This window comes from Stegodyphus dumicola, chromosome 2 (assembly GCF_044657685.1).
Source record: "Stegodyphus dumicola isolate Sdum_Otavi_A_Nest chromosome 2, ASM4465768v1".
Classification (NCBI taxonomy): Eukaryota; Metazoa; Arthropoda; class Arachnida; order Araneae; family Eresidae; genus Stegodyphus; species Stegodyphus dumicola.
The window spans coordinates 225,280,861-225,300,422 of record NC_140769.1 but is presented as its reverse complement, the minus strand read 5'-3'; the positions used below and the strand labels follow the sequence as shown (position 1 = coordinate 225,300,422).

At 31.4% G+C, this 19,562-nt stretch overlaps 1 protein-coding gene across 2 annotated transcripts in view; it reads left to right on the top strand.

Moving 5' to 3' along the window:
• The window catches only part of Syn2 (Syntrophin-like 2), a 115,378-nt gene that overhangs the window by 74,621 nt on the left and 21,195 nt on the right, over positions 1–19,562 (top strand). The window contains exons 12-15 of one of the 2 annotated variants that reach the window (XM_035362205.2): positions 2,624–2,695; positions 6,524–6,676; positions 11,329–11,421; positions 15,806–15,916. In XM_035362205.2, coding sequence (XP_035218096.1) covers positions 2,624–2,695; positions 6,524–6,676; positions 11,329–11,421; positions 15,806–15,916 — 429 coding nt within the window. Of the gene's footprint in view, positions 1–2,623; positions 2,696–6,523; positions 6,706–11,328; positions 11,422–15,805; positions 15,917–19,562 lie in introns of those variants that run through there. The other variant, XM_085811819.1, reaches the window with a different exon arrangement.

Here is a 19,562-nt window from a genome sequence, read left to right as displayed (position 1 = left end):
ATGCTTAGAAGCATTTCATGAATTTTTTCTTGTAGCTCTTTTGTGAACATAATGTTTTTCTATCAAGGGGAAGCTTTTGAATGTGGAAACCTTAAAAGATGAGATACAGAAGTTGCACCTTTACCTCCTATCAGTTGATATTCAATAACAAACCATTACCATTTACAGTGTTCATAGAGAACTGTTTTTGTTAATCTTAAAATAAGGAAATTTTCTTACTCTGAAATCTAATTGGAGCGAAACAAAATCTCTAAAAGCAGTGTCTCACAGGTGCAGGGACAGGAGTTAGGAAATTTTCAGTCAAATCTATTTTATTGAAGTATTACATATCTGGATAATAAATATATTAAATGGATGAACTACGAAAAGCTTTGATACATACAAGTAGGATATTCTGGCTCTGTAGAATCAGCCTTTTGCCAGTATGAGTTTAATAAGCAGCAGAGTTTAATATGTGCCAGTTTTATAAACTCACTGGTTAATAAAAGCAGCTGAGTTTATTAACCAATGAGTTTAATAAATGGTGTATTGTGCATATCAAGTATGTAATTTCAGGTAGAGATTAGATTTTGTGTATGGGTAGTAAAGAATTTTCATAGTGGGAATGCTAGCTTGCAGATAAGATTTAGATTTTATGCATGAATAATAAAGGATTTTTGCTGTTTAGAATAATAAAAACGTAAAAAAGATTTTCAGTTGCTTTTTATGAAAATCAAGTAATACTCTGCTAGCCATTAAAACTGTAAAGCACTGACATTAAAACTTGACAAAAAATTACACAACTAATATTGTTTTACATATTTCTTATAATATAGAAATCATTAAAATTTCAGACAAACAGAACTGGATAAACACAATATGCTATGTTTAGTATTAATATATTCACTGGGAAGTTGTGAAAATTTTAACAAAGGGCCCACATTTAATTATTATAAACAAAACAGCAAATTCTGATTAAAAATTTGACTTTTCAAAAATAGAAAATACAAATAATTCTGCTTAAAAATTTAAAAATCATAAAATATCAAAGAAATTACATAAAAGAATGAATAAATTTAATTATACAGCATAATTTTAGCCAGAAATATCTGCACATTATTTTCTTCTTTCATCTTCGTTGATCTCGGTTGAGGAGGTTCTAGGGTCAAGTGATCATTTTCAAAAACGTTTTTACATAGGGGGCTTTAGGATTAAATTTTCCGTGTGGTTTCTGATTTAAGGAAGCTATCATTAAATATAAGATATGGTGTATAGTGAAAAAAGAAATGGGAATCTTGCTCACTGAGCTGAAAGTTAGGCCAATTTCAGTACTATTAAAACAACATCTTCTAGATTCTAGATTCTTATAAGGTCTGATTAGAGACCTTCTAGATTCTTATGCACTGAAGAATTAATTGGCAGACTCAATTAGAATACACTTAAAATAAGAAGATAAAATATTGTAGGTTGTCACACTGAAACCATGATTAAACATAGGTAAAAGTAGGAGCTTTTATAGATGATCTGTCTGCTTCATTAGCATAATTGATCCATTCTTTCCAGCTCCAGCTGATGAAGCAGATGGTCATCTGTAAAAACTCCTCCTTATGTTTAAATGTAGTTTCAGTGCTTGCTAGGATAGTGGTTAGTGATGCTGACTGCTGCACTGAAGGGCCCAGGTACAAATCAAGACTGGGTGTTTGTAAGTCTATAGTGTTTTGCAGCAAGGGGACATTCAAAAACACCCAGCAAGCTGGAATCCTCACAAGAGGTTAGTGGAAGAGGAATTGGAGACCCTTGGACTGCCCCCAGTGTGTTCTCTCTTAGAATACCAGTACCTCAATCACTAATGGTACAACAGAAGTGCCGATCTAGCTTCTACTGATACCTGTCAACATAGAACATTTTATCTTGTTTTTAGACTCTTACAGACTTTACTTTGAGATGGTTTAATTAATGGTATAGTCTTCTTTCACATTTGGTTTTCTTTACAATACTAGGAATTTCATTACACAGTTTTTCTGTTAAAACCATCTCAGTGACATTCCAAAAGTAATTTATTTGCATTTAATATTTTATATAAAAGTTTGTCAAAGTATGGTTAGGACATGCGAGACTTTTATTTTTTATGGAACTAATAAATAGGCAAACAGAGAGAAAAAGGGGCTCACAAATTAGAGGCAAATTTAACAAAGGGCTTATGCTAGCCCCTTATTCCAAATTACCATATAATAATAATATATTTGAGATTAATTTACATATGTCTTTTCTTCTTTTCATTTTTAAGTTTATCTTTGAGCCTGACCAGATACTTTAATTTTTTTTTTTTAATTGCAATTTAGGAGAACCAGAAGTAAAAAAGAAAGCTGCTTCAGCTTGCATGCTGGTTTACTTCCAATAATAATTTATTAATCATAATTGTAAATTGTATGTAATTTTAATTTTGACGTGAAAATCAGTTGAACAAAACAGTACATCAAAATTATATTTTCTAGAATAACTTTGTATTTTTTATTATTCATTAATGTGATGAACTGTATACAGCTTTTAATATTTATTTTAAATTGCATTATTTTGAAATTTGAAATTTTCTCTAAATCTTTTAATGATGCATAACCCATTTCATTTTGTATTTCTATTTCAGAGCAATGTACAGTCATTTTCAAGTTGTCCAAATGTGTTCAAAGTTTATCAAGCAATGTTAAAAATTTTAAAGGTAATTCAAATTCATATTCTCTATTCCATTTTGATGATTTTGTATGTAGTACATAAAAAAAGTAGTTTCTTTTAAAAATAAAAGAGGATTGATTGAATATAAACTTTAAAATATGTGGCAATGATTAATAAATAAAGCATTAAAAAATCAAATTTTTGCTATTTTTTAGCATGTTGTGTAACTAAAAAATTCTGAAAATCATCACTGACAGGCATTATGTGCATTCTTTTCTTTTCTGTTATTTTATTTTGTTCCAAAATTTATTCATAATTCATAATTTAAGTTCATTCATTCGTAAGTTAAAATTTATTCATTCATATATATAGTTTTAATGAATAATACAAAAATGAAATTGACTTTCTGAATTTCAATTACTTATTTAAGCCAGTTATTTTGTATATATTTTTATCAGTAAGTCATACTTTTTTTAAAAATTAATTTATAGAAGTTTAACATTTAATTGTTTAAAATCATAAATAATCTATCTCAGAAGATTCACTCAAAATATTTCCTTTGATGACTCAACAACTGATGTTTCTGTTTCTGAATTGACTGATTTTCATCAGGAATCAATATAATGCAGAGGGATATTTTATCAAGCAAATAGAATGTACTTTTACCTCTTGAACTTTGAAAGGTAGCATTTAAATTGTAATAGATCATTATTTTTTTGATATCATGGTACTGGAATGTTTCGTGCTTTTCTATAAAAAAGTGCCAGTTGCAAAATGTGTGCCAAAGCCCAAATGAGATATTTTATTTGTATTGCATCATGAGCAGTTATGCTAATAATATATATATATATATATATATATATATTGAATTTAATTAAATAAATTAATTAAATTTAAATACAAATTTAATTAAATAATTCTTTGCGTCATTGCTGCAAGGAATGAAATTTAAATTTAAACAAATTAAATTTAAATTTTAACAAACACGTATAAAAGTAAAAAAGCAAATTTAAAGCCAAAAAAATTTTTAAGAAATTTAAAAAATGTGTAAACATATAAAAGATTTAATTCTCGAACTAATCTACAATATCATTTAAATTCAGAAGCATAAGCAAATCAAGTGCAAAAACTATCCATGAAAATAAATTCACTAATTTAGTAAAAATTAATCCAAACAATTTTTTTAAAAATGCATAAGTCAATGACTGTTGAGCAGGCAGGAGACAGACTCATCAAGGAGAAGTTGCCTCCAAACCTAAATCTCCAATCATTCAATTCGTGTTTCATCATTCAAGCAGGCAAGAGTAAAAGTCAAAACCAAAAGTAAAAAGTGAAGAATGTCCAAAAAGAAATACTAATAAAGTGGTACCTTTAGAAATTAGCATTTAAGAATAAAAGTTGGCATCTGACAATCCAATTTACATGTGGGCTTTCCTTTAAGGCTGCACAGCCTGAGCCCGGTATAACAAGAAGGGGGAAGGGGGAAAGGAAGAAAAAAAAAGAAACTACTTTGGGACCTCTCACCTTCTGCCCTCGCCTCCCTGTGTTTTTGTTTTTAAGTCCAGTTCTGTGGTGTTAACGAATTGACCAAAAGAACTTGTATATAGCTTGTGTACCCAAACAGAGAAAGAAATGTAACATATATTGGGTACCCAAACAGAGAAAGAAATGAAATTAATTATCTTGATATTGACAGTTAATTCTCTTGATAACATATATTGGGTGCCCAAACAGAAAAAGAAAGGAAATTAATTCTCTTTATAATATTGCTAAGAACTAAGCAATGGAAATGACTTCAAAATCAAAGCAACAGCATTTTTCTAAATAACAACACAAATAAATTTAATCATGAAAGAACAAGGCTTTCTTAAGTAATCAGAATCTGAAATAAGCCCGCTAAGCAGAACGGAAAAATCACTGAAAAGCATTTCTCAATTAAAATATTCACAATTAAGCAGGAAAAAAAAAAAAAACAATGAATTAAACAAATTAACTGCCAACTCAAAAGATTTAGTACAAAAGCGTTAACAATCTAAACGTGAGGAATCTCTTAAGAATGGATATGCACAAAATTAAAAAAAGAACCTAAATTAAATGAGAATTAATTAAAAAAGAAATGGATATTTAAACAATTGAAAATGAGCAATATAGTTTTAAAATTTTTGTTAAAGCTAAGATACGTAATTAAAACAGCTAAGGATCGAATACAGTCTATAACTTACAGAACCAGTAGATAGTAAATTTGTGATGACGTCAGAGGTCGTGTAAGCATGTGTAACTATGACGTCACAAACATCACGTGATCTCTGATGTCATTTTGTGACTTTTTGATCTGCTTTTGCTACTTTAGCTGAAAATTTTCTGGCAACACTGGCATGATGCTGAATTTCTGCAGTTCACCAACTTTTTTTTTAAAGCGAAAATAGATAGTTGTGTACATTAGGGAGAAGAGCAGTTTTCTTTTCCTCATGTACACAGTACTGTGTTTTCACTTAAAAAACATGAGAGAATAGCACAAATTCAGCATCATGCACAGTCTTGGCATTCTGCAGATTAACACGTTGAGCCCAGCAGTGAACTTTCTGTGTGGCCAGCATCGGTCCCTGGGGACCAGCACTGGAATTTTTGTTTACTAGTGTCGGCCCGCAGGACCGACAGTATTAAAGTTCAAAAATAAATATAGTCTCAATGAAATGTAATCAAACGTAGTTTTAATGAAATTTATTGAAACATTCTAAACAAAAATACGGCTTAGCTTTGCACATATTGCAATACGTAACAACTTTTTTGGTAACGTTTTGTTATGAATCTTGATTAAGCCAATTTTGTTACCAAGATAATCAGCTGAACCGAAACCAGCCAGCAGCCAGCTACCGGCTGAACGGAAAGGACAGCAAATTCGGCGCCGGGCTCAACGTGTTAAATATTATATATATTATATTCATTATATGTAAAATTGTTACAATTCTCCTAAGCTTTATTTATGGTTAGGGTTGCAGACACCTAGTTATATTTCATGCTAGCAGTTATACTTGGAGCTAAGTGACACCCTTTTAACAGAAAAGTACTGAATATTCTATGTTTTGAATATTTCTCATGATAATAGTGCTATTTTTAGTGCTTATAAATTTAGGTAAGTCATAAAAAGTAGATAAAAACATGAAACGTGTTTTTGAAATTTTCATGTCATATTGCTATTCAGTTGTTTCTTTAAGCATAATTTTTTAATGCAATTTCTTTGTGGTAGAGTTAAAAAATTATGCAACAGAGTTGCATGCATTGAAATTTAAACATTCAACCTTTTGTCTGCATAATCCTTACAACTCAACCATCAGAGGTTTCAGTGGTTTGGCAAATTCAAATAATGTACATATATGTTTTCTTTGTTTATTTTTGAATCGGATGCCTAGGATTCTGCAGATATGTTTCTTTTATGGTCCAGTTTTGCAGTCATTAGAAAATAAGCTTCTATACTCCATTTTTTTAAAGCATAAATAATGAAATTTCACCATATTGCTACCTAAAAAAAAAATTATATTTTATTCATTTTTTAAGTAAATTTGGCAATAAGAACTTTTATAAAAGAATTTTTTGTAAAAGTTTTTAGGTAAATTCATATTACATCGTAACCTTTCATACAAATTTTTATATGTTTGTACTATGATTATAGCCTTAAATAAAAGTAATTTTAAAAATTACTCATAACATTTTTGTCTAAATTATCAAGATTTAGAGAAATACCCAAGAAGTTGCTGCAGAGAATACTTCATTTGCTGATATAATTCTTGGTGATGTAATCAATTTCATATCTTCATAGTTTGTTTGTCATGGTATGTAGTTAATTAATTGTTCTTGTGGATTTTTGTCACTTTAGGATTCAGAGTACATAGATGAGCGTCAGCATTGTTTTATGCTTCATACAGGAGTTTCTGACACTCATTACATGTGTGCTGAAACCAAAGCTGAGCTACTGAGGATAGAAAATGGATGGCATCGGGCTACTTATAATGCTGTCACTAGATTAGGGGTAGAGTTTTATGCATCTATGTAGTTTGTGTTAGTAAATTAGTATGTATTTATCATCTGTATATGTATTAAATTGCTTACTTAATCTGAAGTAATAATTTTTTCTGAATTATCTGAAACATAAGTAATTCACATGCATTTCCATATAGGTAATGTTTGAACTTTTCTGGTAAATATGTAATTGACTATTAACTTGCTAGTTGTTTGCTTTTATGTTTTATGAAGTTAATGTAACTCAAACTGAGATATATCAGATTAGCCAAAAATATTTAAATATGAATAATATGTAACCTGTATTAATTTCTGATAACTTACAGGCAACTTACTAATCCCCATCTTATGTATTTGAAGAAAATGAATTCTGAATTCTTATATATTGTCAACTATAATAGAGCAATACAGTGGCAATGCAGTTGAAACCACAGTGATGTCATGAATTGAAACCACAGTGATGTCACGTCTGTCAAAATTAATGCAGTCATGAATGATCTGCCATATAATCAACTTGTCTACCACATTTACCTCAACAGAAGTTGATGTACTGCTATTAACCATTCTCTGTTTTAATTTTGAGTTGGAGATGGAGAAGTAATATAGCAATGCTTCAACTCAATTTTGATTTGAAACTTCTGTACAGAATGGAAAGATTTCAGTGAAAAAATCATTTTGTGGGAAACACATGCCTAAGAAAGGAGAGCTTTTTCACAGTGTTGCAAAGAATGAGCCAATTTTCATCCACCGTTTTTGGTGAAGATGAAAGTCGCATGGACCTGCTATTTTCGTCATGTTCCCTGAAGGGGGTGATACCAATTACCAAACAGAAAGGCAATTTTGAAAAGATTTATATTTAAACAAACCAGGCAGGCTCCATCTCATAAAAGTCGGCATCTCTTTGGGCGGATGCTCAGACCTCCATGCCTTCAAATATAATACAGGACGATAATATTTGGTGGCAGCAACCCGAGCTTGGTGTGGTCGCACATTGAAAACATGCAATTAGTTTTAAGAGAAATGTGCTTAGCACACTCGACGCATATTCAAGAGGTCTGTTTTTTCACTCATTATGTTGAATTATACTGGAAGTTATAGCTCATTGGTTCATAATAATAACAAAATTCAAGAAAGGCTCAAATAAAAAAATTCCAAATATTTTGCATAATTAATTTTACTGGTGAAATATTTGCTACCACTGAAAAAAATTAAAGATTTTTATATGCAAAAGCTGTAAGTAAGAAGATCTCTTGTTCACATTTTCTGGCACCACCAGATTGTTCTCAGTTAACTTGCATGAAACAGTAAGCATCGAGCGAACAACTGTAAAGCCAACTATTGTCTTTCATTGAAGAGTCCTTGTTTTAAATGACTGTAGTTTCATTTTCGATCTGATTTACATTATGCTTCTGCTTGGGAAGAACTTCTGCTTTAGTTAATCCAAAGAACTTCTGCTTTAGTTAATCCATTGCTCTTGAAAGAGATGATTACAAAGGCAATAGTTGTAGTTTCTTTGGGTGGCTGTATTCATGTTTCGGAGAAATCTAATTCCTTGGACTAGGATGCTAGAATTCTTAACCAATTTCAAACTATTTACTGTGCAATTGACAATTCTTTTTTAAAAATATTGCAGTATCGATCTTCAGAAGGCAGCTCTAGTAGTATATTGGAAATTAAGGTATTTAGTAGCTTTTTAGGTTGATTTTCAGACCTTAGTCATTTTGAGTACTTGAAAAGCTACTACTTAGGAGGTGAGTGGGATTTTGTATCTGTTCCAAAGTTTTAAGTGTGCTAGAGTAAGTGTTGAAGCTCACATGATCAGGCTAGAAAATGTCTAGTCTTAATATTTTCTTTGTAAACCATTGGGAATTCCAGAATAAGATTTAATGGAGATAATAATAAGATTTAATTTAATTAATTCCAGAATAAGATTAAACCTTTGATCTCAGGACACATGCAGAATATTTTAGTACTACTGGTCTGCCAGTTTGATACTAAGCATAATATGCCTGTAATCATGCATTTGTTTTTATAAAATACTGTGCCAACTTTTTTTGTGAAGTTCCTAAGTGAGTCAGCCGTTTTGCTTATGATTATGAAAATCAAGCGACATTAGGAGATTAATTTTATAAAGATATTCTAATATACATGAAACTTTCTAATATATTAACTGTTAGAAAGATTCAATAAGTTTCTGACTTGTAAAATAGGTGATGTACCTTAAGTTAAGGCCTGGTTCCAGTGTTTCATAAATAGATAAACATCAGTGTAGAAAGGCTAACTATGTAGAAATTTCCCATTGTTAAGAATTCAGATATAGCAAAAGAATTTTGCAGTATAGCAATGAAAAATTCACTTTGAAAAACTAAAACACATTTCTAAAAATAAAGAGTCAGTGAGTCTGAGTAAAAATAAGAGTTTTTAAAATTTTGATAGTTTTATTGAGAGAGATTCAATCATTTAATTCAATTAAGAGATTCAATTAGTTCATGCAGCAGTTTTTGGCCAAACACAAGGTATGTTCTCAGATCTTTTGACATGACCTTGAGCCATATCTTGGTTTCATACTAAGTGAAATATGGAAAATGAAAAGTGCTGCTATCAAAACAGGAATATTGGGGTTTAAAATGTATGTATTTGTAAGCTACTGTGTATTATTTTGAAGATAAGTTCAAGCTTAGAAGATTTTTTTATTCCTGTTAATTTTGAATTTTATTATTGGTAAGTATTATTATAAATATTGCTTTAAAGTTCTGAATTCAAAGTCAGGTATTTTAATGTCAATCTTTTTATTGGCTTCATTTGCCTTTTAGCAATCTGTTATTTATTTTTTTAAGATTTGTTTCTGTGATTTTTGTGTCTTCTTTTTCTCAAATGGGCAGTTTTGAAAATCATAATTATTTGTCTGGGATATGTAGTGTAAAAGCCCTGTGAAATACACTGCTGAAAGAAATTTAGAGAATTTTCATATTTGATCTACGATCTCCAGAACTACTGGACAGATTTTTAATAAAATTTGGTGTGAATATACATTGATATAATAAAAATTCAACAGTTATAATAGACACACATGTTCGTGTGTAACACTAATGGGAGTCTAAAGGTCTGAAACAGCGGTTGCAGAAAACACAAAAGAAATGGAAACCTCTTACAGCCATACAGGCTTCGCAGTGTGATGTCATACTGGAAATAAGGCAGTTTATCAGTGCCTGTGGCAAATTGGTCCCACTCATCCAGCAACGCTGTTTCCAGTTCCTGGATGGTTCTCGGAAGGGGTCTGCGAGTTGCAATTGCCCTCACAGAGTATCCCAAACATACTGTATAGGGTTGGGGTCTGGAGACCTGGCTGGCCAATCCATCCGGCGAATATCCTCACTCTCGAGAAATTCGTCAATTAGAAGAGCTCTATATGGCCTCACATTGTCGTCCTGTAAGATGAACTCAGGGCCCACTGCACCCTGGAAAAGGCAAACATAGGGCTCCAAGACTTCATCCCTGTACCTCACACCAGTCACAGAACATCTGTCAAAGACGTGGAGAGGTGTGCGGCCATCCAACAAGATGCCTGCCCACACCGTTACACCACTACTACCATAATTATTGATTTCGCAGTAGGTAGCTGGTTCCTGGCTCTCTCCATATGCAAATCAGGTGAGAATCAGGCTAAAACAGGACTTGTCGGTGACCAGAACGGTTCCCCATTGCTCTGTACTCCAATCACTATGCTAATCGGATTCTCCTATCTGTAGACATCAGCGGGACGCAAGCAGCCATTCTTCTGGCAAACAACCCTCTCTCATTCAATCTTTTGGAAACAGTCACCCTTGTTGCACGGGTTCCAGTGGCTGCATACAGGTCTCGAGAGAGCTGAGAAGCTGTAGCTCCTCTGTTACGCCTCGCTAAAATAGACAAATAGCGATCTTCTCTGGCTGTTGTGGTTCTTGGACGACCTTGCTGAGGCTTTCTCTCGATAGATGCAGTATCCTGGAACCGTTTCCATAAGTTGCGCACGACGCTGGGCGTTAAATTAAACTCTCTGCATATATGGACTTGCAATTGGCCTGCCTCTAGCCTCCCCACAATTTGCCATCTCATTCCATCATTTAAACATTAGTGGTTACTCATTTTTACTGTTCCAGTGTGAATTTAACCAGTTGCTGCAAGATAACACCAAGAAATTCGCCGAGGTGTGCTAGCGAACGCAATTCGTCTTACCCTTCATACGCTTATAAAGCCCGTTTTTCTGCTGGCTTTCCCTAGCCACACATGTACGCTTACATATTTGCTGTACAAGATTTGCATTTTTATCTAGAAGCAGTGGTTTTTCCTTCAGTTCAGTACTTTTCATGCAATTCGATAAAAATTCTCTTAATTTATTTCACCAGTGTATAATAAATGTCTAGCATCTTTGTTTAAATGTAACAATGTCAGATTTTATGTTTTTATCATCTCTCCAGATAGTTATGTAAAAGATTTTGATTTATGGAGAGAATATTTTACCTTTATTACTTATCTTCTACCATAAAGAATACTCAGTTTTTATGATTAGCATCTGTAAACATTGATCGGATTTGAAATTATATATATTTTGATAACTGAATGCTTGTTTCAGCATACATTTCTAGAGATAAAATGCTTTAATATCCCCCTTCTATTTTATAGAGTAAAACTTTTTCTGTTGTATATAAAGGAAGGACTGGAGGTTTGACATTAGATTGGAATATGGGTTTTGCTTTGTATGATACCGAATCAAAGGTCAGAATATAATCTTTTGAAATAATTTTCTTTTCATAAAACTTTTTCCTTATTTTTTATATTAATTGAAAAAGTGAAATTTTGTACCCAGTAGTGTAGCATTGGTTTCAGCCACCCGGGATATAGGTCCAATTTGCCGCCCCTTAAATTCACAACCCAGCTAGCTGCAAACAAGTGAAAAATTAATCTTCATTGTCCATCAGTGATTGTATTTAAATTACAAACTAGGATTTCCAAAATTCCAGATATGTAAATTATTAAACTGTTAAATTAAATAATGGGTTCAAATTACATAATTATGTAACTGAGCTGTTATTTCTTTTAAAAAATGGATGTGTAATTGTGAATAAAAGTCAGGTTCTAATATTCGCTATTCAGATATTTACTGTGCATTGAATTACCACTACATTATGATCTAATTAGTATAGGTACAAAGATGTTAGTTATTACTTATAAAATTGACTGTATAAAGTAAATACTTCTAACTAGAGGTAAACAAAAATATAAATTGTAATACTCACATAGTTGAATATATACCACGTGTCAAACATGTCGACCATCAATTTATAGTTTACTAAAAATTTTTGGACATAGTTCAATTATTTAGCAATCACAAATTACAATATGCACTTAAAGAAAATCATGAATTATACCACCTTAATTGAGTCAATGTGAATTCGATGACTAATGTTACAGAAGTTATTAGACAATATTGAACTCTATTCTTTGTATGAAAGAATTAATTCTCGCTGAATATTTATCATGAACAATGCAAGCACAAAATAAAACTCTATACCACTATATGCCACTCTATGCAGGAAGCTGAAAATACCAAAGACACAATGATGAAAGGAATGTCATGAAATATTATATTTCTTATTTTTAAATCATTCCTAAAAGGCTGTAAAAATTAAATTTAGGTGTGAAGAACTCTACTGTGGTAAAGGGGGAAAAATTGCAAGGTCTGTTAAATCATATAATTGTGAGTTTTTTTAGTATTTATCTTTGTTCATGTTTTATATGTTTTTTGTTCTGTTTTATATGTTTGGATTCATATTTCCAATAAAGCCATATGTAACAACATATAATTGTGAGTAAAAAAATCAGTCAAATCTTTTCATTCAGCCTAGATATGTGCATTTATGTCTAAATACCTTTAAATTCATAAAAATAATAATATTTTATGAAGTAATCAATGTCTAGATTGGATTGAATCATTTAATTTAAGCAAAGTATATAAAGTCTTCTGTCTCAGCTTCATCCTGCTTTGACTGAGAGTTTGATCACTGGTGCATGGTTTCTAATGGTCTTGAACTCTTCTTTCCCTGCTACCAACGTTTTAAGAGGATTTGAAGTTTAACAGTGTACAGTGTTAAGTGACCCATTACTCAGACACATTGCATTCACAAATATCAATGCATGGAGGGATTATTTTACTTTTGCAATAGTTATTTTTAATTTTGAAACCCTTTCCTTTAAATTCTTGTTTTCCACTTCAACTCCCTACCAGAATGAGATTTTCAGTATTGTGTTTATGTATATGAAGTAAAACCAGTATTTAATAGGGGAGTTCAGTCACTTCCATAGAAGAGCTCAGAAATTCTTAGAAAGAGCGTGTTCTGCCTTCGGGCTGCATTGTTACTTTAAGCCTATCTTACTACGAATGGCCATAGTCTTATGTGCTTGTTAGTATTCGCCAGTGAGGTTTAATTATGGGCCAACTCAGTTAGTTATCCTTGTTACAGCTTCAGCCAAAGTTTAGCTAGTAAAAATTAGTTTAGTTTCTTATTTTTCATCTTAAGTTAAAGTCCAAATGGAGGCTTTCCTGTAAGCCTGAGAAGAGGTCAACTGTCATTTATTTCTTTGAGGGAATAAAGGGCGATTTAACCCTTCTTTGGACTTGTATTTATATAGCTGTAAGGAGACCAGTGAATAGTTGCTAGACACTTCCATAAAAGTTCTAATAGCTTTCTAGTTAATTATGAGTCCATAATTAACTAGAACTTCTAAGTTGAACTCACTGAAATGGGAATCAATTAGTCTGTGTTAAGCACTTCACTGCAAATGATAGTATGTTGTTATTCAAAGGCATGGGGAGCATTTAGCTCAAAATATTTTTTCTGCAATTTGGTATTTCATTTTGAGCGAAGTATTTTTTATGGAATCAAAGCGTTATTTGGAAAAAAATGTTTTTCAGTGGAATTATGGGCCATTTAGAAGCACAGTTTGATGGAACTGGCAAGATGGCTGAAAGTTTATGATAGGCACTCTCTGCCTTCTGAAAATAATTTAAAGATTTTGAAATTAGCTACTACTTTCTAATAAAAGTTGGAACAAGATCACAAAAGAGAAAGAGTTGCTTCTGAAGATTGTTTCTGTAATAGTCACTACAACAAAAAATTAACTGTTGGCAGCTGAGTTTAAATCATATAGCAAGCATTAGAACTTTCACAGAACTGGATACTGAATATCAGGTATCACTGCAAACAAAATGCATTTTGAGAAAGGTCTTAATGCTAGAAAATCAATATTTTGGTTTTTGCTGGTTTTCCGGGAGGGGAGGGGGACTGCTTGAATTGATATGACAGTCATTAGAGTTGGAGTCTCTAATAATGGGCTTGCTTTTTCATCAGTGATGGTTCACAAATTTGGTTCAAATCTGGTTCTAAAATCAAATAGAAAGCTATGAACATTGTAAGTGGTTTTTTTTTTTTTTTTTTTTAATGGATTGATGAAATTTCTTGAAACTGATGACGTTCAATGAATAAAGTAGCTAGCTAAATTTGATTTTAATTTGATAGAAAATATATTAAGATATTCTTGAAAGAAGGATTACATAATGAAATTTCTTGCAGATCATACAGATCTCTTTATTTGTAAATCATAATGATGGAGGATTAGAACTTTCTTTTAAATCTCTAATAAAATGATCTTATTAAGAGCAAAAAATTGAAATGTGTAGGAGTTGTCTTAGTCTGAACCTTGAATATGATAGTAGATAGTGATACAGCTATCATATTCGAGGTTCAGACTTGGTGTGTGAAGGTGCAGTTGCCCCTCGTTCCCTATTTTTTGACTTTGCTGATTTGTTTGCTTTTTAGTCTTATGTTATATATGTTTGATCAGATAGCCTGGCTCAGTAAAAGTAGGCGGCCAGTGTAAATCTGATTCAAAATCCGGCTATGACCACATGTTTCCGAGATTCCTTTGCCAATGTTTTATTTTTCTTCTTCTTCTCTTTTCTAGTAATTTCATTCTCCTGATGAGAAGGAAACTTTAGCTGCCCTCAAAATTGATAGCCTGTTTTAATATATGTATGCTAAATACAAGGTTGTTATTGCGAGTTTAATTGTCACATTGGCGTGTTTCTCTTCTATTCTAGTTTGTCTTATGTACTGGTATTTTATTTTATATTTGTCTTTGTATGATATGATGCTATGTATCATCAAAATAAATAAATTTAGTTTCATTCAGTAGTTTTGAAAAATCAGTGCTTTTTTAAGTGGAAAGATAGTTCTGAATATCAGTGTAATTATAGATGTTGAATGTAGTTTGTATCATAAGGAATGAATTTCCTTTTAGTATTGAAATAGGATTACTACCTCATCTTTTAAAGCTTCTTTAAATATGTGTTTGTTGTCTTGCAAGTTTAAGTTTGATAGTGATACTGCTATCATATTTCAGAAAAAACTGAGTCCAGTTTATGATCCTGGCATAACCCTTTCAGAATTACGTTATTTTTTTAATTAATATAAATTTTCTGTCATGGAGACAGTTAAGACTTCACAACAACTGAGAATCCATTTCTTTTCTTTTTTTTTTTTTTTTTTTTTTTTTTTTTTTTTTTTTTTTTTAAGTTTTGGATAAAACTAACATTAATCTCTCTTTTCAATTAATTTCCCGAGAGAAAATAACTATTAGATTTTTCATTCTGAGTTAAAAATTTTTAAATGCAGTTTTTTTAAAATATGCAGTGTTAATACCTTTTAAAATTATTCAAGTGTTATATGTCATTTAAATAGGCACATTAGAGATAAATTTGTTTTTGTAAATCTGCTAATAATAAAATTTTTGCTCGGTGTTACAGTTAATTCGCAGAATGCTATAATTATAAACCCACATTTGTTTCTAGATGGAAATAATTTTCTGTTTTCTTAGTAAATATTTTTTATTTCCTTTTGTGCCTGCATAAGTTCAGTAAAACTAATATGAGGCTAAAGAAAAGTACTTCTTATTATATTATGTAAATAAAAAGCCATCAAAACAATCATTCTGGAAATCTTAATTTTAATTAAAAAAATTCATTCAGAAAATGTCTACTTGTCAGAATTATCTTTCATTTTACATACACAAATTTTTAATTGTATTTTTTCTATACCTTTAGTGCTATGCATGGCGATATAAATTTTCTCAGCTAAAAGGTTCTTCAGATGATGGTAAAAGTAAGCTTATGTTGAATTTTCAAGATCCTGAGAAAAAAGATATCGAGATAGAGGTAACTTTTAGTTTCAAAATTTGTAGTGATGAATTTTTTTTAACAGCTACTGTGAATAGTTTTTCAGAATGCAGTAGTGAACTAATTAGTTATAGAAAACTACTACTTAATTACTGTTGTACATAATTGCACAAAAAGCTAAATGTATTAAAATTTATAATGCTGTTATCTCATAAAAAGGTAAGCTACTATTTATATTAAAGGCCATATCTTATTTAATCTAGATCAAACCTGTACTGCAAGTGACCTGCACTGTAAGTTTTTGGTCCATCTACTTAACTAAATGATACGGGAAAGTGATATTTTGTAATTATCCTTAATCTCAATGAAGGTTTCACTATTAAGATACCTGAATCCTGAACTAAAATTCTTGAACTATCCTGAATCTTAATGAAGTGAAACCTCCACTGAAATTCAGAATATTTATTCAGGATCATCATCAGTACTTTATGACTACTATCTGCATAAAAAGAGAGGTTTTCAGTAGTGGGTTTAAAAAATTTAAAAAGCTGGTTTGTTGCCTAAATGAAGGATGAAATTAGCTTCTGTTTACCAACAAATTGCTCAAATAAATTTTGAGGCTCATTTTAGTAATGAATTTGTAAAGTCTATCTCTTTGGGAACATAAAATTATAGACTTAAGAAGGACTATTGAAGAATTACCCTCTAGCCTTGTAAAACAATTCAAAAATCAGAAGACCCTTTTATTCAAACACAATTTAACAAATGACCCAACTTAGGTTTACATAAGCGAAGCAATTCTGGTTTAACAGAAATATTCAACAAATAACAATTTAGATTAGCCTAACAACTCACAGAATATTTTATTGAGCAGGAAAGCCTCTGGTTTGTAGTAAACAGGCAAGACAAAGCCAAATGGCTGCAAACACTCAACAGCGCTAACTGAAGTCGCTAATAATCACAGCACAACATGGACTGGAATAAGAAGACACACTCTAAAACTAACTTCCGAAACTCTTGCTTAAATAGCTCTTTTTTCTACTTTAATCTGAATAAACGTTCACTATCTCATTTACATTCTGGCATGAAAAGTGTGGGTTGAAAAGACAGTAATAGGAAAGTAGGCAAACTTAAAATGAACTATTAGTTAAAAATCAAAAATAGATACCTGACACCTGACAAGTTTATCAAATTGAAAATATTTTAGGAAGTGATTCTGCCAGAATGGTACAAAATTGATTGAATCACCCGATATTTTCCATCACTTGATGTTTTCCTGTGTTTTGTTCAGTTATAAACACTTGATAAGTGCTGATGCAAGGGTTGTCAACTTTTTTTGCCCTATGCATCCCTTTCACCAATGGTAGACCATCATTCCTGTCTTCCAAGTTTGAAAAATGCTTATGCATTTATTTAAATTTATATAATTTTTAATATGTTTTATAAATTAAACAAGAAAAAATATAGAAAATCGTGATAAATACCAAAAGAATAATAATAGTTTTTTTTTTTTTTTTATAACCTAAACATTTAACAGTTAAATAAAAGCCTCGTTGCATTCCCCCTGAAACTGTGAAATTCCTTCCCAACAGAGATAAAGAGATCCTTTCTATAAAAAAGACAGAGATATGTAGCATAGTTCCTCAAGAGGTACTGTGTGCTAAAATTTTCAGCTTTGTTGCCACCATTTCACTGTCATGAGCTGAAATTTTAAAATGCACTTTCTTTTAAAAATTAATATTTAATTTGGAATATACTATAATATGTTAAAATATATTGTTTTGAGCCATACTAAAATTTTTGTAATGCTGGGCTACTTTACAAAAGAAAAAAAAAAAAAAAAAAAACTTTATCTGGAGAAACATGCAGAAAGTTCTAGAAGGATTGCATGAAGAATTCAATCAAGATTTATTTATTTATTTCTATTTCAATTCACTTATATGACTATAAATCCAATCAAATATCAATGCAAGCTCAAAATTTTGGACCGGATCGTCACTTGTGCAACAACACAGGAATTGTCGGGACTTGACTTGTTGGGACACAGAAATTATCGCAATTTCAGATTTTTGGAATTTCCGGATTTTTAGGTCATCAGTTTAAATCTAGCACCCATGCGGCACCCAACTATTGAACTTGTACATCAAGTTTATGTGATGCATAGGGCAACTAATGGACATGGCACTAATGTCTAACTCTTAGCAAGCTCTTGAGTGGTTGTATACGGATCTTTTTCCACAAGTTCTCGCAGGCAGACCTCATCAACATCAGTAGGCTGTTCAGAGTGCTATGCTTTTTTAATGTCATACTGCTTGTTTTTGAACTTTCAGTACCAAACCTTCACAGTGTCATATGATACAACATTAGTACCTAAAGCTGTACACATGATTTGGTGACATTCTGTAGCTGACTTTTTGCAACAGACCTGGAAGTAAATGATGGTTCTATTCTAGTAGCAATGATAGTTCCATTTCAGACACTTTGTACTTAATGATAATGATAGTTTTTTTACAAATTTCACAAAACAGTGTTCTAAAGCAAGTCTCTTTAAAATGTCAAAAATTGTTTGACAAAATATGATTAAACATGAGAATGTGAGCTGTTTGACAGAGGATATTTGCAGTGGCAGGAAACTTTTGTTAAAGCTAATATAAACTAAAACTTACTGAGAAAGGCCTTTGTGTCTGAAAAACTAAGGTTTGTGTTTCACGATCCTGTAGCAAAAAGGAATTCACTTGAATTGGTGCTTAGAATGTCAACATCTATAATAACAGGCCTATGTTATCTTCAGTGATGATATGGGATTCATTTCAATGCTTGATTCTAAACCTATTTACATCTGCAGGGAACTAGAAACAGAAAATATTCTCACAAACATTGGGTAGTATGATCATCTTGGTAACAGAGATATGTCAGTGTGAGAAAGCAAATAAAGAACAATGTAGTTACTCCCTTGCTTGTGTTTGAGTGTTCACCAGAGATATCTAGACAAAGTCTTATAAACCTGGGCAAGGATTTTTAAAGGTTTATTCAATGATAAATGTACTCTCTCGTAAACCATGAAAACACCCATGTGACCAGCTAGCTCTGTTTGCCGGAATCAAATTCCAAATTGAACTATCAGTGTTCAGTGATTTTACCACTCGGCCACTGGTGGGCCTTTTAAACACAGCTGAGGAAGTTGTTATGTGATGAAATTCTCATAAAGATCTTATTTCTATTATGATTATATTGGTAGAAGAATGGAACTTATTCCCTTAAATCTGGTCACTGACCTTAACCCTCTGAGCAATGCATGCTTTTGGATCTGTCATAAAGACCTGTATTTAAATAACATTTATTGGCTAAATTTGTATAATTAGAAATTTTAGTCTGTATTTTCATAAACTTACTTTCATTAAAATGACATTTACATTGTTAAAAAAGTAAGAAAGCAAAATGTCTTAGTGACAAAAAATCTCATGACCTGATAAAGATGTCTTACTACCGAGAGGGTTAATGTGATCATGGAAGTACATTATGATATATGTGTATGAATTAGGGAAGATTATATTTTTTATTAACAGTCTGCTTTTGTTTTTGTATATACTTTTTCCTTTAATTATATTGACACATGTAATTTCAATTTTATTTTAAAATGCAGTTTTTTTTTTCCATTCATATGTGATTTTTTACTTTGTATTTA